The sequence below is a fragment of the Palaemon carinicauda genome, chromosome 23, assembly GCF_036898095.1.
Source record: "Palaemon carinicauda isolate YSFRI2023 chromosome 23, ASM3689809v2, whole genome shotgun sequence".
Classification (NCBI taxonomy): domain Eukaryota; kingdom Metazoa; phylum Arthropoda; class Malacostraca; order Decapoda; family Palaemonidae; genus Palaemon; species Palaemon carinicauda.
This window is the reverse complement of record NC_090747.1, coordinates 67,353,920-67,377,505: the sequence shown is the minus strand read 5'-3', so window position 1 is coordinate 67,377,505 and position 23,586 is coordinate 67,353,920. Positions and strand designations below refer to the sequence as shown.

At 38.5% G+C, this 23,586-nt stretch overlaps 1 protein-coding gene across 2 annotated transcripts in view; it reads left to right on the top strand.

Annotated features, from left to right (window-relative positions):
- The window catches only part of Gs1l (GS1-like), a 255,445-nt gene that overhangs the window by 216,692 nt on the left and 15,167 nt on the right, over positions 1-23,586 (top strand). For both annotated transcript variants that reach the window (XM_068347005.1, XM_068347006.1), the window contains exon 4: positions 10,503-10,735. In XM_068347005.1, the coding sequence (XP_068203106.1) occupies positions 10,503-10,735 (233 nt within the window). The remainder of the gene's footprint in view (positions 1-10,502; positions 10,736-23,586) is intronic.

Genomic DNA, 23,586 nt, shown 5'->3' with positions numbered 1-23,586 from the left:
AAATAGTCAATGCTGCTATCATCTTCTTTATTCGGGAGCTTTCGACATAACTTATGTCATCTTCAGCCTATCTGCAATTATCATATGTAAAATTAATAAAATCATCCTAAGTACATACAGTAGTTAGGAAGATACACTTTCATGAACTGATCAACTAGCTCTAAAATCAACCAATCAAGGAGCATAAAACCCTAAAAAAGACTTATTACACACAACTATATAACTATATAAAAGACTCAATAACTAATATACCTAGTCACCCGCAGGAGATGATGACCACCCATCCAGACCAGCAACCCACAGACCAAACGGATCAATGGGTCACCGGTAACTGAACAGGTAAGCCCTCATTCAAGCTGGGTTTTGTCTTAAAAATGTATAAAGACTCCAAGATTCTCAGCTGGCTGACGTTACTACGTTGTTCCGTAATTTTGAAATTTTTATTAGAAATGGCATGACCAGATTTAAATGCGTGGTCATAGATAGCTGAAATTGGTTTCTTACTTAACGGTATATTGGTTCGTACCGATCTCCCCATGTGCTCCGAAGTCCTGCACTGAAGCTGTCTAGATGTGCTTCCAGTGTAGTACTCATTACAGAGTGCACATTGAAAAGTGTATATGACACCGGAACACAAGGAAGTAGGTAGACTCTCCTTATATTTAAACAGTGAGCCAACTGAGAACTTGTTAGTAAAAATTAGTTTTAAATCTATGTGGGGATAACATTTCCCCACAACACTCATAACCTCTGTTCTTAGTCTCTCAGAAACATAACCATAGTACGGAAAGGAGACATAACTTTTTCTTACTGACTGTTTGAATTGTTAAATTTTAACTGTAAATTTTATCTAAAACCTTCTTGACTTGATTATAATAGAGGTTCAGAGGGAACCCATTGGTAATAAAAAATGATTTTAGAAAATTTTCTTCCTCATGAACCCCAGATAAGTTGAACATACATGATAACATCTATATAACAGTGTTTTTATCGAATTAATTTTGTAGATTTTTGGTTCTGAGCTTAAAAAATGAGTGCTTAGTCCTGTAAAAGTGTATTTTCGAAATACTGAGGTCTCAAAGGTATTATGTTTCCGAGAGACCAAGACATCGAGAAAAGGCAAAGTATCATCCTGTTCATTTTCTTTCGTAAATCTTATGTTACGATGCTTTGTATTTAAATAATCTAAAAACTGGCTTATGTGATCTAAATTTTTGAAAAGTAAAAATGTATCGTCTACATATCGACGGTACAAAAAAGGCTTAAATTCTACAGGACAATCATTCAACCATTTCCCTTCACAATAACATAAAAATATATTTGCCAAGGTTGGTCCACACGGCGATCCCATTGCTACTCCATCTACCTGCTCATATAACTTTTTATTAAACATGAATGTTGATGTAGTGGTAGCTAGTTCTAATAGTATTTTAAATTGTTTTTTATTGAAACCTTCGAAAATGTCCTCTGGCTTAGGGAAAAGCTGTTCAAGAATTATCTCCAATGTTTCTCTTAAAGGAATGTTAGTGAACAAACTTTCGATGTCGAAGCTGCACATAACATAGTTATTTGTATCTTCGACAGAATTTATCAAGTCTACAAATTCATAAGTATTTTTCAGGGTATATTTGAGACCTCAGTATTTCGAAAAAACACTTTTACAGGACTAAGCACTCATTTTTTAAGCTCAGAACCAAAAATCTACAAAAATTAATTCGATAAAAACACTGTTATATAGATGTTATCATGTATGTTCAACCTATCTGGAGTTTCATGAGGAAGAAAATTTTCTAAAATCATTTTTCATTACCAATGGGTTCCCTCTGAACCTCTATTATAATCAAGTCAAGAAGGTTTTAGATAAAATTTACAGTCAAAATTTAACAATTCAAACAGTCAGTAAGAAAAAGTTGTCTCCTTTCCGTACTATGGTTATGTCTCTGAGAGACTAAGAACAGAGGTTATGAGTGTTGTGGGGAAATGTTATCCCCACATAGATTTAAAACTAATTTTTACTAACAAGTTCTCAGTTGGCTCACTGTTTAAATATAAGGAGAGTCTACCTACTTCCTTGTGTTCCGGTGTCATATACACTTTTCAATGTGCACTCTGTAATGAGTACTACACTGGAAGCACATCTAGACAGCTTCAGTGTAGGACTTCGGAGCACATGGGGAGATCGGTACGAACCAATATACCGTTAAGCAAGAAACCAATTTCAGCTATCTATGACCACGCATTTAAATCTGGTCATGCCATTTCTAATAAAAATTTCAAAATTACGGACAGACGTAGTAACGTCAGCCAGCTGAGAATCTTGGAGTCCTTATACATTTTTAAGACAAAACCCAGCTTGAATGAGGGTTTACCTGTTCAGTTACCGGTGACCCATTGATCCGTTTGGTCTGTGGGTTGCTGGTCTGGATGGGTGGTCATCATCTCCTGCGGGTGACTAGGTATATTAGTTATTGAGTCTTTTATATAGTTATATAGTTGTGTGTAATAAGTCTTTATTAAGGTTTTATGTTCCTTGATTAGTTGATTTTAGAGCTAGTTGATCAGTTCATGAAAGTGTATCTTCCTAACTATGTACTTAGGATGATTTTATTAATTTTACATATGATAATTGCAGATAGGCTGAAGATGACATAAGTTATGTCGAAAGCTCCCGAATAAAGAAGATGATAGCAGCATTGACTATTTTATTCCTATATATATATATATATATATATATATATATATATATATATCATGATCTATTGCTCTTTTTTGTTATTCCCATCATTATTCTTTCCATAGCTCTTTGAGTTGTAACTAGCTAATGTTTTAAGGTTCAAGTTTCTGATGAATAAGTTAATACAGGTATAATTGTCTGATTAAGTACTTTTTCTTTTAGAGAAAGGGGCATTTTACATTTCATAATCTCAATTTGTTTACCAAAAGCTCTCCATTCCTGGGGAAACACTTTCTGTCTGTCCTAAGTATGTATATTCATTAAAAATCTCTAGAGGTTTGTCCCTAACCTTTATTTGTTGTCTCTGTATTTCATTGAACTCTAACTTAGTTTTACTCATATTCATTTTCAGTCCTACATTTCTGCTTTCGCTATTCAAATCTTCTATCATGTTTTGCAATTGCTCCCATAATTCACTTAATAGAACGTTGTTATATGCAAATCTGAAAGTATTTCCCATTTATGTTAATTCCAACATTTTCTCAATCTAAATTTTTAGAAACTTCATCAAGGCATGCTGTGCTTAATTTAGTAGAGATGTGGTCTCCCTGCCTAGCTTCTTTCTCAATTGTTTTTTTTTTCACTTATTGCCGTACTACCCATATAGATATCTTCAAGGGTTAACATAAGATTCATCTATTCCTAGATTTTAAAGAGATTTTATTACTGCTGAAGCTTGTACAATCAAAAGCTTTTTCATAGTCTATAAAAGCCATACGTATTGGTTTTCCATTAGCTGATCAGTTGCTGAGTACCCACCTTCTAAAGCCTGCCTACTCTCTTGGTTGATTAAAGTCTAGCTGTCATTCTATTCGGCCAATTATGGTCATTTTAAATAATGTATGTATTATTGAGAGTAAACTTAGTGGGCAGTAATTTTTTAGGTCTTGTATCTCTGTTTTTGTGAATTAATGTATATTTATATATATATATATATATATATATATATATATATATATATATATATATATATGTATATATATGTATATTATATATATATATTATATATACATATATATTATAATTTATTTATTCATCATCATCATCATCATCACCAGCCATTACTAGTCTACTGCCAAACAAAGTCCTCAGACATGTTCTTCCACTTACGTGTTTTATTGGTCTTTCTATGCCAGTCAAAACTGCAAACTTTCTTAGCTCTTTAATCCATAGTCTTCTCTTCCTTCCCTCACTTTATTTTTTTTAAATCTCTAAGGATCAATTCTTTTATTTTTATGCCCATCTATTTTCTGTCATTCTCATTATATGTCCTGCCCATGTCCATTTATTTTCTTTAATATTGTTAGAATATCCTCTATTTTAGTTTACTCTAATTCTTTCTATTAGTGATATTCCTATCATTATTCATTCCTTACCTCTTTGAGTCGTAACTACTTATGTTTTTAGGCTTTAGTAATGCTCCAAGTTTCTGATGTTAGGACCATCTGATTAAATACTTTTCTTTTTAGAGAAAGTGGCGTTTTACTTTTGTAATCTCATTTTGTTTACCAAATGCTCTCCATTCCATGCTTATCCTTCTTTTAATTTCGATCTCGTGTCCTGGGGAATTGCTTTCTGTTTGTCCTAATCAGGTATATTTATTAACAATCTCTAGAGGTTCGTTCATAACTTATTTTTTGTTTCTACATTTTCATTGAACATTATCTTTGTTTTACTCTTATTCAATTTAGTTCTTTTATCATCTTTTGTAATTCCTCCCATAATTTACTTAACAAAATTATGTCATCTGCAAATCTTGAGTTAAGTTATTCACCATTAATATCAATGTCTACATTTTCCCAATCTAAATTCTTAAAAACTTCTTCTAGGCATCGTGTGAATAATTTATTATAGATGGGGTATCTTTGTCTAATTCCTCCCAATTGGACATTTTTCACTATCTTTATGTAGTTTTATGATAGCTGTACTTCCCGTACAGATATCTTCAAATGTTCTAACATAAAATTCATCTATTCCATGTTTTTTAAGGTCTTACATTACTGCTGAAGTTTTGACAAAATCAAAAGCTTTCTCATTCTCTATAAATGCCATACATAGTAGTATGTCATACTCTGTTGATTTTCCATTAGCTGCTTAATTACAGGGATATGGTCAGTTGTTGAATACCCACTTCTAAAGCCTATCTGCTCTCTTGGTTGATTGGAGTATAGCTGTGTTTCTATTCAGCCTAATAATTATTATCTTTGTAAATATTTTATATGTTATGGAGAGTAAACTTATTGGATGGTATTTTTCAGATGTTTTGTGTGCCCAATTTTTTTGTGAATTGGTATAATGATAAGAGTTTTTCTTGCAGACATTTGGTTTAGAATTCAGCTAATTTTACAAATATGAAATCTCTTCCATATATTATTAAATCAATTGTTAGGTCATCTTCTCCTGTTGCTTTGCCTTTTTTCTTGCCTTTTAATGCTTTCTTTGCTTCTCCTACTGTTACTTTTGATATTGGCTCAGGTTTTCCATTATTTTTATTGGTGACTTTATTTCTTATATCACTATTTTATAGCATTGTATAGAAATCATCTGCAGTTTTTATCCCTCCATCTCTATTGATATTTCTATTTTCATCCTTCAAAGCAAACATCCTAGTCTTCTTTTCATCGATTTGGTGTTTTTCCTTTCTTTAGTATTTCCTCAATTTTGGTCTGATTGTGTTTACGAATATCTTAGGCTTTTAGTTTGCTTATTTTTTTTATAGTTCTGCTAATTCTATGTCCTATCTCTTGGGTTTTACTATAATTTCCAATCTTTCCTTTATTAGGTTCTTTGTGTTTTCTGATAGTTTTCTTTGATCTTGTTTAAGAACTTTTCCACCTATTTCTTGTGCTGATTCCAATACAAATTTTGTTAAATTACTGTTCATTTCTCCTTTTACTTGCTTCCATTTCATTATGTAGCTGGGAGCAGGGTTGAAAAAAAAATCTATATTTAGAAAAAAATAATCCATTATTTGATTTGATTTTTTCTTCTTTTTTTTTACAATACTTATTTCCTGCTGCTTATTATTTGTTTTAGTGTTATGAGGGAGTTTCTGGTATTAAACTTGGTTAACGTTAAAAGAAACCATATTTGAAAAAAACATCACTCAAGGTGGGTTTTTGTCTTAAAAACCCAAATTCAGACTAACGATTTAATCGGAGGTGCTTAGTACATACATACACAAAAATAAGCGGAACTGCAATAAAAAAATACAATTATACAGCAGTTTTATTTCAACATACAATGCACAGTAATAAGTAGGACTAAAAAACGAAGTATACAGTAATAAATAGAACTTAAAACATATTGAGGACTCCTCCATGTGCGTACTGTACTAGCAACAAAATTTCCAATTTCAATCAACGCTGTCAAAAAAATGAAGACCTTTATAATTTGTATAACTGCATCAACTTCAGTTCTTAACAAAAGCCCAGTTTACCCTAAATGTTACAGCTATTAATTAGGATTTTGTTCCTTTGTTGCAATACTTATAAAGTGTAACTAGTCTTTGAAGCTTTCTTTTTTCCAAGGTAATTTCTGACAGTATATTTCATTTTGACGTAAATCATTATTTTCTACTCTGATTTAAATCGATTTAAAACACTTAATTTAGATCATTTGATTCAAATCAAAACAACCCCTGCTGGGATGGCCTATTTTGTTTTGCTAAACTAAACTCATCAGATTTTTCTCTTATTACTAAAGTGTTTATTTTCTTAAGATTAATTTTTCTCTTTTTCCTTGAATCTAAGAAAAATTTGCTTTAACCCATTCTATGATTGCGTGACTTTAACTTGTTTAACACTGTTAAATATGTAACCAGATTGACTTTTTCTATCGTTTTGCCATTTGGTCTTCTCCATGTCCATATTCTATGTTTCTTTTTAGAAAAGGTGTTCATGATTTTAATAATTTTCCTTATGTTCAGCGAGTCGGGCCTTATTCAAGGACTCCTAGTCATAATGAATTACACGTTATGGTTGCCAGCCAGTATTGAGACACTAATTACCGGCAAAAGGAAATTAAACAAATACTCATTTACTAATGATATACAAATGGAGTTCAACAAAGGACACACGCATCAGATAACTATTATGTTTTGTGCGCTTTTTGATTAATATATCTTCATGTGGAGTTGGAATTTCCGTGGATGACTTCAGCGAACACTTGCTCCTTAGGAAGGGAAAATTAATTAATTATCATGAGAGAACTCCCTAATACAGTACACTGAAACCGATCACAAAGGTTACGCAAAATCTACAAATTGTTGCCCAGAATATTTATGAATAAAACCTAAACCGTATCGAATGGAGATAAAACATTGTCAGAGGATGAGGGAATCAAAATTAGGAGCGAATGGAGCCACGTGATCTAGGCAATGAGGATAGGATAGAATGAATGCATGTTTTGTAGGTACGATTTTCTATAAGCATAAAAGGAAAGGATAGGATATAATCAAAGGAGAATCTCAGTCACACATCCTGCTTCTATCAGTCTTGAAGTAAAGAAAATGACCCCCCGCTCCTTTGACCTGTGATGAATCGAATTCATTAAATGGGGGTTGGGGGAACTCCTTGTAGGATGTCCCTTTTATCCCCTTGGCAATAGGCTTATTCTTGGTCTCTCCATAACTTGCTGTGGGCAATGCTAGATGGCACTACTGATTTTGAAGGTCTCTGAGAATGAGAGACCACAAGTGGTGTAGTCATCAGCCCCTCATTCCACACATTCAAAGCGTTTTCAGTTTTAGCTAAAAAAATTTATAGCATATCAAGTCACTTTATGGGTAGCAGAGTATTTGCAAGTACGATATTTTATTCCTCATCATGAAAATCTCCTTAATCAAAGCTTCATTTTTCCATACTTTCTGCCGAGTTCAGTAAACAAGTTCCATTTTCTATTAAATCTAATAAATTTCCCATTTCAACAAGATAAAAGACCTGTGGGCTTTGCATAAAGATTAAAAACACTCCTATTTCATTTAAAGGTCTTACTATATTTATACAAAAAAAAAAAACCTGAATTTACTTTGTGCAGTTCTACAAAATCTCTGACACCTGTAACACAAAATGTGGAATGAAGACAGATGGCTGGTAGAGGAGTTAGGGTATCATATTGCTGGGAAGAAGGGACAGCCATACAGTAGATAACAACTTATGCCAGACGAAAATGCCGACTTTAATCTACAAGATGGAAGGGACTGGCTTGGAATCATTGCTTTTCAAATTTAAAAAAAGAAGAGACCAGTAGCAAGAGGTAAAAGTACCAACATGAGAAACGTTGTGACGTAGTTTGTCTGTGGTCTTTTCTTTTTGCTTATGGTATTGTCTATTTTGACCTCAAAGCCTTAATTGCTATTGTAGAATTTCGTTCATTAAAACAATGCAATTTTATGTCGTTCTAATTTTACAAGATGTTGTAAATGTTAGAAGAATTTAAGAGATAATGGAAATTGATAAAGATGTTTGGAAAGGCGGAGTGTGGAGTTGAGGGAAAATTATTATTATTTTTTTTTTTTCTTTTTTGCACTCTACAATAATTTTATATTGTTCATCAGAGTTCTTGTAGTTGACACTATTCTACTATTTTGAAGATGGTTTTTGCTGGCAGTTAATGTTATGACTGAGTAATTTTATTCATTCTTAATTTAGTAAATTATCAACAACATTTGCAGGATTGGCTGATGAATTAAAGTTTCCATAATGGTATATGAATATCTGAGATCCTGCAATGCTCTTATCTCATCCAAACATTATGATTAATGGTTCACACCACTTATTGGTAGAGGCTAGAAAATCTTATAAATTTCGTAGGATTGATAGATCAATACATAAGTACAGGTAATTTAGCAAGACTATGTTACTATACTGTTGTGGTGGCCGATGTGGTAACATCCCTGACTGGTGAATGCCAGACTGGGGTTCGCGTCCGGCTCAAACTCGTTAGTTCCTTTGGTTGGTGCAATCTCAGTATCCTTGTGAGCTAAGGATGGAGGGTTTAGGGGAGCCTATAGATCTATCTGCTGAGTTATCAGCAGCCATTGCCGGGCCCTCCTTGGTCCTAGCTTGGGTCGAGAGGGTCTTGGGCGCTGATCATATGTATACTGTATATGGTCAGTCTCTAGGGCATTGTCCTGCTTGCTAGAGCAATGTCATTGTCCCTTGACTATGCCATTAATCTTTTAATCTTTAAGAGATAAAACTCCAATATTTTACGAAAAATAGGCTACAGTTTCTCTGAAATTTCCCCCGTTGAATTTATCGGGGGAGTTGAAAGTTTGGTAAAATTTTTCTGAGACTTTTATCAAAAACCTGCATTATTGGTTCAATATGAAATATGTTTTATAATTTATGCTATCCTTCAATTGTTCTGGGGTTTGATGATGATGATAAGGTGTTCTGTTAGAGCATCGGTTAAATTTGGAATTATTTTGTTCAGCATTTGAAGATGCCAAAACCACAGATAAAATTTTAATAATTGAATAATATGGTACAAAGAATTTATAGGACTAGGGGTTTATCCACATAAGTGAAATTATAAGTGATGGAATTAGGTTTTCTGTATATGAAGGTTAAGAATTACAGGTAAAAATTGTAGTAATTTACTAATGTGGTACAAAGCATTATACGATATATAGTTTAATTGCGTAGTGATTTCAGTACTTTATTATATGTAGGTAACTATTTTCTTCAACTTGATCTTTAGGTACACACTGTTGTAGAGGTTGTCTGCTGAAACAACTAATGAACCCCACACATGCATACATACTAGAACACCAAATTTTCTCTTTATGTAGCTCAAAAGTTCACTATCATATATTGACAGAATCCTAGGTGTTATAATATTTTAATGATCTTGCATAATCCTCTTGGTTTGTTCTTACAAAGAATTTAAAGTCATTGTCATCATACTAACCATGTCGTTTATTAATTCTGAACACTTTATTTCTGCTTGTTTGCATACATTGTATTTAGTTGCTTGTAATACATGTGAATACTTGGTTGTGAAAAACCGACATTTTTCTTGTACTGCGTAACTTGATAAGCATATGTAATTACAATACAGTTCAGTATTAATTTGTTGCATTCCTAATTTGAATACAATTTTCAGAAAATATTTTAAAATCTAAATGAACCCAAATTTAAATCATAGTTTTGAAATGAGAAAGCAGTGCAAGGCCTCACAAACGCTGTTTTGTACTGCTCTTTTCATTATGGTTTATGTCAAGAAAAATTGTAACAATTTATTTTTGCATCACTGCTTCAATGTTTGCTGTAAATTTTTGTCCCAATTTTGCATGCAATTTTTATTAATTGGCTGATGTTTGTAATTTTTTTTTTTTTTTGGCTTATGGCTGTGAAGTTTGTATTCATTCTTTTTTAATTGGTAGAATAAACTATTTTGTAAAGCCAGTACATTATTTGATTTGATTTGAACAAATATATTTCACTTGTTTGCAGGTTATAATAAATGAGTTTTGAAAGATAACCTTTTTATAGATGATCATCTGAGGTACAATGTATCTCTTATGAGTTACAGTTTGTTGTCCACTAGAATCAAAATGTGTTCAAGGCTTTACAGAATTAACATAGTACAAGATATTGTGTAAAATTAATCTTTATACCAACTTCTCCTCAATGAACAAGAGGACCTGGAAGTTTTGAAATATATCAAATACTTGAAATACTTATTTATTTTTCCAATTATTTTAAAGCCTAGGATGTTTGGTAAAAGCATTAATCTGTGGAAAATGTTTTTGATCCTTTAGGAGCTGATAGATTAGTTCGCCATCTCCACAACCACAATATTCCCATTGCCATCGCATCAGGAGGTGCGCAAGACAGTTATGAACTCAAGACCACAAATCACAAGGATTTTGTGTCCATGTTCAAGCATGTAGTATTAGCTTCAACAGATCCAGAAGTGAAGAATGGAAAGCCGGCTCCAGACGTTTTCCTCATATGTGCAAAGCGCTTTGAAGACCCGCCGAAACCTGAGCAGGTAATTTTGCACATATCTACAGTCTTGATTTTCATAATTTTCGTATTTGATAAAGAAAATCAAATTAACTTCTGTAACCAGAGTATTTTTTAAGCTCCTTTATGTTGAGATTGATGGAATTTTGTTCCTATGTGTATACAAACCTTTTGTTCTTCAAAATAGGGAATATATTTAGTGTACATGAAACGGCTGATGGAATTATTATAAAAAATTCAACGATAGTGGTGAGAGTTGTGGTAAAAAACACTTGATATAAGTCTTGGGCCACAACGAGTACGGTCCTACTTTGAGAGTCCAAACCAAGGTTAAACAAAACCTTTCCTCATACATTTTAATTTGAATGGTTGGTATTGATTTCATGTTAATAATGAAACGAAGCATGAATGCGAGTTATTGTAGGTTGAATATTGCATCAATTTATGGTTTACCGGCAATAGATCCATGTACTTTGCAATTATGGGCATGATTGTTTGCAATTCTCCCGTTTTACCGAGTTTAGATCATGGTTTACCATTAAGGGAGTCGTAATCTTTGAGGAGCTAGAAGACTATGTCTTTTCCGTCATCATTTTTGGCAATGCCCATGGCTATGCCAGAGAGACTGTTTAGCTCTTTGTGCTCCTCAATGAATTTGCTGATACCAGAAGCTTCTGGATATAGCCCCTGTCTTGATCCTAGGGATGAGTATGCTTCAGGAGCAGGGAGAAATTGGGTTTTTATCGGGGAGATTTTTCAGGGTTGCTGGGATGTGAGGGGATCACCACACTCCAGGTGCTAGAAGCTCTTCTTTGCAGACTGCCAACAACAATTCCTTTTTGAGGGACTGGGTTGCTAAGGCTTCTTTGCCATGGGTGTCCCCAGTGCCAGTGATTCAGTAGTGATCCCAGTGCCACAGCGCGAGGAAGTAAGATTATATGAATTTTTTTCAAAATTACCGTTCTTCAGGTATTGCAGTATGGCCTGGAACATAACAGCCACAGTTACATTACTTCTGTATCTGCCATGATCAGTGCTAGAGACCTATCTCTCCCTGATGACTACCGACCTGGTCCGTCATCAGTCTCCAATTATGTTGGGCGTTTTGCTCTTGGGTCAGAACACTCGTTTCATGAGGAGAGAGTAGCTCTTCAGAGCAGCCTGCTAAACCCTCGCGTACTATGACGTACAAGGGTACTAAGGATTCTTTTGCTCCACAGATACTGGAAGTTGTTCCAGTACCAGAGGAAGCAAAGAACTGGAGTCTTCCTTTTTGGATGTTCTTTCACAATGATGCCTTTTCAAGAGCTGCCAATGGTCGGTTCTTGGTAATTAGTTCCTGGATAATTTTGACAATCAGATATGTGGTTATAAAAGCTCTCTCACTTCCAGTAAGTCAAATAAGATAGTCCCTCTTAATGAAAGACTGCGTGGTTGAAGTCACTCGGCTTCAACATGGAATATTGTTCCCGTGTTAAAGTTATTTTGACAAGCAAGAGGGCTGTCGAACTGAGAGTACATTACTCTCCTCTTTAATTCTAAATTTCTCTCTATACTATTTTTATATTTTTCAATTTTACTTAGTCCTCCTATTCGTATGAGTTTTCTCCCATCATGCTGTCTAAACTGAGTAAGATTTTTCTTATTTTTTTTTATACTTATTTTGTATTTCTCAATTATTCTTAGGCCTCTTCTTGATCATATAAACTTTCTCTCCTCCTGCTGTCCAAACTTTATGAGTAATATTTTCCTTGTTATTTTTTAGATTTCCTAATTATTCATTATGATTTTTTTATGTAAATGGCATAGATATTTCCACGTCCATTACATTTCACATGCTTTGATGAATGGGACAAGGGATCACATATGGGAAGGTATTAGCTTCCAAAGCCATATGTGTGAGTATAGGATGATCTCAGCCATCGAGAAGATGGTTTGGACCCTTTTTAGCGGAACTAAAGTCATCGGATTCCAGGGGAATCCAATCCTTGGGGTAGGACTCTCAGCTTCTTGCTGGAATCCCTTTTTCTGGGCTCTGACCTCTGCCGCCCAGTGAAATGCTCCTTTAGCATCATTTCTAAGGTATATAACTGCTAAATAATACCAGAGAAAAAAATTGCATAGGAATGCTAGGTGTGAACCCAGCTCGCTCACCTGAAAGGTGTCGGTATAAGTAATATGGGCGTGAAAATCACATGCAGAGGTCTCGTACCAATTAGATATCTCCTCGTCAATATCCCCCAAATCAAGAGAAGCCGTCCCAAGTCCACCACAGACCGTCGCTACCCACAATCCCACCCACGCCTATGACGTCACTCCTCATTTAGCATCGCTCTTGTTAAGTGCTGTGATTTTTTCGCTGTGCCCTTTTTTGGATTTTACACCATTCCTGCTCATCATGTCGGATTCTCAAGCTTCCTTATCGAAGTTAAGAACCAGACTTATGTTTTCTGAGCTTTCGGAGGTAGCATTTTCCTTACTTTTAGTGTTATTCATGATTATTGGTTTCGCTATTGTTGTCGGCCCCACATCGCGGCGGCCATTTTAGATCTTGCTACCTCCTGGCCCGTTCTTAACGATTTACATTTGGTCTCCCATACTACAGTATTTGTTATTCGTTTTGAACTTGCGCTCTTACCGATGATTGAGCAGTTATATTATTTTTATTGTTATCACCATGGTTATCCCATAGAGACGATTCTCATGCCGTGTTTGGTTATGGCGGCGCCCTTCCTGGTCAATACCGTGGAGATGCCTTGTGCTTATATTTTATGATTAGTTCTCTTTCCACGATTCCATGGAATCGCTGTTATTTTAGAGTTTAGTCATTATCTGAGGGGGACTCTCGATCGGCAGTGTTTATGTTTTATTTACCATTCGGCTTGTTCCGTTCGGTGTTATGTTGGCACACCTGTCCAGCCCTGGTCCTCCCCGTTCTGGCAGGCGTGTCCTTGCCTTGTTTGTTTTCACTGCCTTTCTTGCGTCCCTCTCTCTCTCTCTCTCCATGAGAGGATTCTCATTTATTGTATCAGCTTATCTTGCATGCCTTAACCTAAGTATTTTTTTTTCCGTGTTGTGATCATTCATTATGTTAGTGTCTCGCGATCTGGTCGGTCAAGTTGGTACTCCTGTCCTTGCTCGGCCTCTCGCGATCGCCCCATATCCATCTACGGCTCTTGGCTCCTCCCACTCCCTGATCTCGAGTATGCCTCCCCATACTTCTCTTTCCCTCTGTGGCTCCTCCCACTACCTGAGCCTGAGTATGCCGACACATACACCCCATCCCCCCTGGGGATACCTGCCGTCTCTTAGAGACCTGGAGTCAGCTGTTCGGGTTCTCGGCCGATCCCTCTCGTCCGTTTTCTCCGACCTCTCCCCCCCCCATCCCTCCCAGGGATACCGTTTGACTCCTTGCCTTAGCCGAGCCTAGATCTGTTTCACTTGCGAGTTATTTACTTCCTTCCGCCTCAGCCGGATTCCCACCCTCTTCGATTGGCCATCGGGAGAGCGGGATTTTTGGTTGTTACTTTGGTTGTGAGCTCTCTGGTCATTCCCCATGCGGGTTATATTGTTATATTGTTTTATTGAGTGTTTATTACCTAAGGTTTCTTTTTGTAGGGAGTCCGCCCCCCCCTCCTACCCCGGTAGGCCCGGTGCTTGTCTCCCTCTTTCAGTTGTCTCTCCGGAGCCAACGGAATCATGTTATGTTAACCTTATATTTTTACGTGTTCACTCTCTGATGCCTATGGGATCTTATCTCCCTTACCCTTATCCAGAATGATCTCACCTTACACGGAATCCCCTTATTGCTTATTATTAAGTTAATCATTAACTATAAGGTTAATTCTAATTATAAGTTAACTTAATTCATACTCTTCTCCCGGCCCCGCCGGGAGAACATTATATAGTATCCTAATGCTAACGTTTCTTATCGTTTACTTTGGTCCCGGCACACCCGGGATCCCGTAGGATACCGAATTACCTATGATACTTATGTATCCCTTTTATTACAGGCGGTTCGCTGTATGATGACAGCCTGTGCGGCCATTCTTCAGCAGGCTTGTGGACATGACGTGTGTAGGTCACATGCCCACTGTTCGGTCCATGTCGGTGACTTAACTGTCTGGCATCCCGACAACTGTGTGGTCTGCTACGACCTCGTCTCCACCCTCACTTCGGACTCAGTAAGTGTTACTACCGTTATTATACGTTATAGTTTCTTAAACTAATTTCGGAATTTACCTGCTTTTCGGTTATATTCTAATTTTAAATTAATCATAGGAGACTCCGACAACGCATGCGCTCGGTCTATTCACCTTCTCGGTGTTCCCTACCTCTCCTTCCTTAGTAACGGTATCTTCTCTTTCAGAGTTCACAGTCCGAAAAGTCTACAGCCTTGGCCCGCCTCAAGGTATGGGTCGGCGGGTTCGCCCGCAACGTCAAGGCCCGGCACCCCTACGTTCTCTCTGAGGAGATGTGCAACCTCCTTTACCCGAACGCCAAACATTCGGCGGTGGTTCCCAAGGAGGTGGTGGATCCTATCATCGCTGGTGTTCCTGGAGAAACCATCACTAGTGACGTGGCCGCCATGAATTTGGACGTCGAACCCATGGCCTTGGATGAGCCAGACCCAGGTAGGCCTGTAAGTGAGGCAAGTGTGTCCCGGTCTAAGATTCCTGTCCTTAGTCCGGCTTTCTCTACATCATCTACTTTTTCCTTTCTGGGGTTCTCTGGACGACACCCCACTGATACCAGCAACCCTTCTGTGTTGCCGAAGATTAAGTCCATTCATAAACCTCTCACTAAGACCCGCAGGTTTTCCAATATGACGAGACAACCAAAAACCCCTAGGACTTCGTCCTCACGAGTTTCGTCTTCCAGGGTCCCTGAGGCCCCAGTCACACCTGCTCCTCTCGTCCCGGAGTCGAGAATGACACCCAGCTCGCAACCCACACAGCCAGCGGTAAGCGGCCCGGCGCCTTCTTTCGACGTGTCAGCTTTTTCCAACGCCTTAGAACGCCTTGGAACCTTAGTTAACACCCTCGTCTCTCTCTAAGGTTCAGAACCAAGAGTCTCTCTTTGAGGGTCTCATGCGCTCCGGTCTGCCCCAACAGCAGCAGTATGCTATTCCGGATGCCTCGAAACACCCGGAGTTTGTCAAGAACAACCCGTGGAAGTTAGCAATTCATGCACCCTTTAAGGATGAGATGTTGACCATCGAGGGTTTTGGCACCCGGCCGGTGGAAGATTTTGAGTTCTACCCGCCGGGTTTGCAGTTTCCTTTCCCTGGCTTCGCCCGCCTCACGGAGGAGGCTCTGGTCCGCCTAGACAAGGTTCCTAGGGAGACCGTCATTTACCCAAAAGAACAGGCCCAATCCACTTGGGTTTGGACCCTTAATGAGCTGGAGTGTGTCAACACGATGCTCACTCCTTTTAAGAGTTCCTACACCATGTTTGTGGCAGACGAGCGCACCCCTACGCCGTGTGTCACTAAGATCATGGACCTTGCCATGCAGGCTGTCAATGAAGACAAGCCATTACCGCAACTGCGGGAAACAGACTTGACTTCCCTTGGTTTCCCGGGAGACCATGAGTGCTGGACTGGTGCCCCGACGACATTCACTGTGGGTAAGCTGAGCCCTGATTGTGCCTCCACTCAATTTAGTGAGAGACTCCCTAAGCTCCCGGAGTCCCTGATTCGCCTCGAGTATGAGGCTCGTATGCGCCTAAGTCGCTCGATTAACTCGGCAACCATGGCGGAATTGACTTCTTTCATAGATGAAGAGGAACCCTTCTTCAAAGTACTTACCAAGTCGTTGCTCCACACCTTGCTGTCGGATGCCTACGACTTCCTGGCAGCTAGGCACCGCTGCCGTAAACATGTGTTAGCGGAAGCCACTATCAGGCACGAGCCTAACAGACTCATTAAGGCCCCAATCTGGGGTACGGACCTATTCCCAGAAGATCTGGTGAATAGTGTCCTCAGCGAGGCTGCTAGAGTCAATCAGAGCATCAAGGTGCGTTGGAGTCTAGTCCCTAAACACAAGTTCGAACCTGTCGCTTCCCAATCTCGCGGCAGGAAGAGACTGAGGCCCTTCCCCTCTTACCAAACCCGGTAGCTCGGATTTGGAGTTCCAGGGCGAACAAGAAGTATCAAGACAGAAGAGCTCGTCTCCCTCCAATCCTGAAGAAAAGACTCCAACCATGGACATTGGTAAAGAATCTGTCAAAATCCGTCCCCTTGCAATATCCACCTCCAAAGTTGGTCATTCACACGGATGCCTCCCTAACAGGCTGGAGGGGATACTCCCAGTTCAAGAAGACCCAAGGTCTTTGGTCACCAATGTTTCGCCAGCTTCACATAAACGTCTTAGAAGCCATGGCAGTGTTCCTCACTCTGAAACGGTTGTCCCCAGCCAGAAACCAACACATCAGATTGGTTCTAGACAGCGAAGTCGTAGTTCGCTGCTTAAACAGAGGAGGCTCGAAATTGGGACACATAAATCATGTGATGTTAACCATTTTCTCCTTGGCAACGTCCAACAAGTGGCATCTTTCAGCAGTCCATCTGGCGGGAGTAAGCAATGTAGTGGCGGACACACTGTCCAGAACGACTCCGCTAGAGTCGGAATGGTCCCTGGAACTAGAGTGCTACGTAGCTCCCAACCTGGACCCCTTAGCCTACGCCACAAACGCAAGGTCACTGGATTGGAACATTTGGGAGAAAATTTATCTATTCCCTCCAATCAACCTATTGATGAAAGTATTGGACAACCTCAGATCTTTCAAGGGGCAAGTGGCTCTAGTAGCCCCCAACTGGCCCAAGAGCAATTGGTTCCCTCTTCTGGTGGAACTGGGTCTCCGCCCCCGGCGGATCCCCAATCCAATACTAACACAGATAGTACAAACTTGCACTGTGTTCGCTTCCTCAAACACTCGGAGTGCCCTAACTTTATGGACTTTATGAAATTCGCGGCCCAAAAAGGCGCAGATATTGACCCTCAAAATACTTTATTTTTAGAATCAGATAGGATCGAGTCCACCATTCGACAATATGACTCGGCTGTCAAGAAACTCGCCAAGTTCTTAAAGGACTCAAAGGTTGAGAGAATGACTATGAACCTAACAGTAACCTTCTTTAGGACTCTATTTGAATCGGGCCTAGCAGCTAGTACTATTACTACCATTAAATCGGCCTTGAAAAAGATTTTTCAGATTGGATTCAATATCGACTTTACGGATTCATACCTCTCTTCCATTCCTAAAGCTTGTGCCAGATTGAAACCATCGACTCGTCCTACCGCAGTTTCCTGGTTTCTGAATGATGTTCTTAAATTAGCTTCTGACACTCCTAATGAATCATGTGCCTATATCCCATTATTACGGAAAACTCTATTCCTAATGAGCTTAGCCTCTGGTGCTAGAATTTCGGAGCTTTCAGCCTTGTCTAGAAATCCTGGCCATATTGATTTTCTCTCACCAGGTGAAGTTCTACTCTCCCCTGACAAAACATTCCTAGCAAAGAATGAGGACCCCCAAAACAGATGGTCCCCCTGGAAGATTGTTCCCCTTTCCATGGGATACATCCTTATGTCCAGTTACAACTTTGAAAGCCTACCTAAATAGAACTTCCACTAAGTCCTCGGGGCCCTTATTTATTAGAGAGAACGGAGGAACCATCACCCTTAAAGGGATTAGACAACAGATTCTGTATTTCATCAAATAGGCTAACCCAGAATCATTCCCTCATGTCCATGATATTCGAGCTGTAGCTACTTCTATTAATTATTTCCATCACATGAAATTTGATGACCTAACGAAATATACAGGCTGTAAGTCCCCATCAGTTTTCAAACGCCACTTTTTAAAACCTTTGGAAGCCCTAAAATTTGCTACAGTGGCAGCAGGAAGTGTGGTTCCTCCTGATCATCATGAATCCTAATCACAAGTCTTGTTTCCCTCTTTTTCTCTTCCCCTTACCTGCCTCACTTATGGTCCCTACAGTGGTTTGATTTATCTTTTGGATCGCACCCTTCAGTTGCATCCTTATGTACAGTCCTTATCATTTATGTATATATTTTTGCCCATGTTCGCTTATAATCATTCGAGATTGTTATTTTTATCCTTACAGTAATCCTTAATCCTGGTATTCTCTTTGTTGAGACCTTATTTTGATGCTCATGTTTTTCTCCTATATCCTAGGATTATACCTTTAGTTTGCATCCCATGTTTTACTTATATTGCTTTTATTGGTACGTAAGGAGTTCTCTTTTTCTCGAATACCATGTACTTACATTTACATATATAAAATCATGTTTTTGATATGTTTGTCTTTAATTTTTCTTTTTGATTTAATATTTTGGTTCCAAGTTTGGGACCATTTCTCTGGTACTATTTCACTGGGTGGCACAGATCAGAGCCCAGAAAAGGGATTTTGACGAAGGAAAAATCTATTTCTGGGCGAGAGACCTGTGCCGCCCAGTGAACCCACCCTCTGCTCACCCTCCCTGTTGGACCCAAACTTGGGTGCCATGAGGAGTGACGTCATTGGCGTGGGTGGGATTGTGGGTAGCGACGGTCTGTGGTGGACTTGGGATGGCTCCTCTTGATTTGGGGGATATTGACGAGGAGATATCTAATTGGTACGAGACCTCTGCATGGGATTTTCACGCCCGTATTACTTATACCGATACCTTTCAGGTGAGCGAGCTGGGTTCACACCTAGCATTCCTATGCAATTTTTTCTCTGGTATTATTTAGCAGTTATATACCTTAGAAATGATGCTAAAGGAGCATTTCACTGGGCGGCACAGGTCTCTCGCCCAGAAATAGATTTTTCCTTCGTCAAAATCCCTTATTACAGATACGGGGTGGATGAGTGCAGGTTTTTATGGTCTCCATTCTGACAGGTTTGTTTAGCTTACACCTGTGCCTCTATATCTGCTTCCCTCTCAACGAGAGAGTGCTTTGACGTAGTCTTGGGCCTTTAACACGGAGTTTAGTTTCCTTGTTGAGCTTTGTGAAGGGCAAGAGGGCTCTTGAACTTGGGGAAACTTATCCCCTAGATCGAATCTAAATTTCTCTCTTTCATATTGCTACTTTTCAGTATTACTCCTACCTAATAATTTTAACAACTTTGTTTCATCTTTCTGTCCTGACTCCATGAGTAATATTTCACTTATCTTTGCCTATATCTTTTTTTTTTTTTTTTTACAAAAATGTAACCCAATAAATGTTTATTTTTAAATATTGCATTTTAAATAACTCAGCAAGTGAAAAAAAAAACATATTACAATTGTTTCTAGATTGTTAAATGAAACAGTGGAACGTGATCTTTTGCTCAACTCAGCTGTCCCATGTTGCCTCAAATATCCTGCAATTGCCCCATCCAGCACAATCAGTTAGCAGACATGCATTAGTACATTCTACGAGAAGGAATCATTTGACCACCGTCAGACCTCCCATGTTGGTGTTTATTGGGAAAATCTGGCCACTGAGTTATGTGGACAATGCCCATGATTATCATGATTCCTCACCTTGCAGCTTGTGTCGCTAATCCACTACCACCAGAGCGATCAACCAGCTGGGATTCTACTGCTTCAAGCAACATTACCACTTTCCAGCTTGGCAACTGACTTAAGTCGTCAGATGACTTGGACCATTCTGAAATGGAAGATTCTGAGGGCTCAATTGATGATCCAATCATCCACCTGATTTTTTTAGCTGACATAGAGGAGTCTGAGGAGGAGCGCAGAGCCGCATGATTATCCTGATTCCTCACCTTGCAGCTTGTGCCACTAATCCACTACCACCACAGTGATCTACCAGCAGGGATTCTACTGCTTCAAGCAACATTACCACTTTCCAGCTATGCAACTGACTTGAGTCATCAGATGACTCAGACCATTCTGAAATGGAAGATTCTGAGGGCTCAATTGATGATCCAATCATCCACCTGATTTTTTCATCTGACATAGAGGAGTCTGAGGAGGAGCGCAGAGCCGTATGATTATCCTGATTCCTCACCTTGCAGCTTGTGCCACTAATCCACTACCACCACTGTGATCAACCAGCAGGGATTCTACTGCTTCAAGCAACATTACCACTTTCCAGCTTGGCAACTGACTTGAGTCATCAGATGACTCGGGCCATTCTGAAATGGAAGATTCTGAGGGCTCAATTGATGATCCAATCATCCACCTGATTTTTTTAGCTGACATAGAGGAGTCTGAGGATGAACGCAGAGCTGCATGATTATCCTGATTCCTCACCTTGCTGCTTGTGCCACTAATCCACTACCACCACAGCCATCAACCAGCAGGGATTCTACTGCTTCAAACAACATTACCACTTTCCAGCTTGGCAACTGACTTGAGTCGTCAGATGACTAGGACCATTCTGAAATGGAAGATTCTGAGGGCTCAATTGATTGATCCAATCATCCACCTGATTTTTTCATCTGACATAGATGAGTCTGAGGAGGAGCGCAGAGCCGCATGATTATCCTGATTCCTCACGTTGCAGCTCGTGCCACTAATCCACTACCACCACAGCCATCAACCAGCAGGGATTCTACTGCTTCAAGCAACATTACCACTTTCCAGCTTAGCAGCCGACTTGAGTCGTCAGATGACTCGGACCATTCTGAAATGGAACATTCTGAGGGCTCAATTGATGATCCAATCATTCAACTGAATTTTTCATCTGATATAGAGGAGCCTGAGAAGGAGTGCCGAGCCCCATGACTTGGAGTGATGGAGTCTGAATCTGTTTTTGCAAATTGTACATACACTATATTTTTAATAGGAATTTACTGTATACTGTATCCTATTTTATGTGTATATATACACAATTTAACCATTGATGGCAAGGAAAATTTGTAATGATTAATCCCTAAAGATTGTGCCAAGTCTAGAGTAGATTTAGTAAGGTTGCCATATTGGTCCAAATACAGGTATAGAATTTACACTTGTTGCAGCATCTGACAAAAATAGTCATTTACCTATGTTTGTTTTTATACTGTATCTGTGCCACTTTGGATAAGGTAGGTAAATATATGTGGAGGGATGAATTAAATACACCTGTTTTGATGTACTTAAAATTAATATCTGAGCAACTTTGGCTGTGTTTAAGAAACAAGCAAAAACGTTTTTAGAAAAGAATATAGAATTTATTTTTTTTTTTTTTTTTTTTTTTTTTTGCATCACGACCTGAATTATGTATCACTTATCCAGAATGTAAACAAGAGGTGGTGCCCAGATATTTTGAGGCGTTCATACGGGGCTATTTATTCAGCGATGGGTGAGTCGGTTTTGGGGTTGTTAGCCCGATAGGAAGCCTGTGTTATATACCTGGCCACAGCCCGCTAACCACAATAATGTTGCCTCATACAAGGAAGGGAGTATTAATGTTATCAAAGGTTATGAATGTCTGGAAAATGAAGTAGGTTGTATTCCTAAAAGAAATTTGAAATGCTATGATCATAGTCTACTAGTGAAAGCTGGCAATTAATCTCAGTCAGTACCATTGAATAATTTCAAACCCTCTCCATACCTTCATCCCTGCAAAGGGATGTATTTTTTATAGGATCCTTATGAGTTTCAAGGTGGTGATACATTGAAGTGGTTCCCTAATGCAATTTTTAAAGTTAAAAAGCTAAAAGGAGATAATAATGCCATTTTATTAGTTTTTTCAACACCTTATCAACCTGATTATATCGAGATCAGACACTTGAACATTATTGTCAAGAAATTTCATCCACAACCAATGCAATATTATAAGTGTTATGAATTCAGCCATGATAATATCAATGAGAGCTGTTATAATTGCTCTAAGTTCCATGACCTCTCTTCAGAATGTAAGGCAGTCATTTTTTTTTTTTTTCATTGTAATGCTGCCAATTCTCCGAACTCGAGTCAGTGCCCTAAATACAAGCTGGAGCAAGCAATAATTGAAACTGCTAATGATGAACATATCACCTTTGGTTAAGCTAGGAAAAAACTTTTAGGTAATAATTCTTATGGTAGTGTGGTATCCAATCCACTGGATTCAGTAAATAATTCAACAACTGCCCATGCTTCAGAATCCTATAAACTCATCATCTTTATTCTCAAGTCCCTTAAAATCCTACCATCTATAGAATTCTATTCCTGGAGCCTCACCAGGTACAAATACAAAGTCAGCCAAATTGAAATCTTACTCTCCCATTTTTGCCATTACCACTAAACCTTCATCTGAAGACACAATTTGATAGGTTAACTGGAAGAGCAGAAACACCAGATTCATGTACAGACTAGGTTTGACATACTTGCCACTAAAGGCACAAAAGATCTTTCTGAAGTGCAGATGGTTGAATTTGAACCGCCAATATCAAAATATGAGGAGAAAATGGGAACTTGAAAGTACAACTCCTCCAACATAAAGAAAAACAAATAATTAGCAATGTTTGAGCATACCCAAAGATGTTTCCTTTAGAGTCAATCTACAGGAGGTTTTTCTTTTATTAATGTACTAATTCAATTACTGTGGAAACTGATACATTTCCTTAACACCTGTCCTCTCAATCTGAACTTAACAGTATAACTAATCAGGTAACCAAGCTCATGGTAAAGGTAAAGGTCAATAAGAATCCATGCGACTCAAGTAGCTGAAAGAAACCTAACAAACAGTGTACCTACCTCTTGAAGAAATAAATCCATCTCCAGTTATAGGCATGACTGGTAAATCAGTGTTTTCACATAAAAACGGATTTTGAGCGGAGCGAAAAATCTATTTTTGGGTGAGATGGCCATGTTGTCCTGATGGAAGGTTCCTTCAGTAGCTCCCTTAGGGTATGTATGACTACAGTAGATATTCCCAGAGAATTAAACTAAAGGT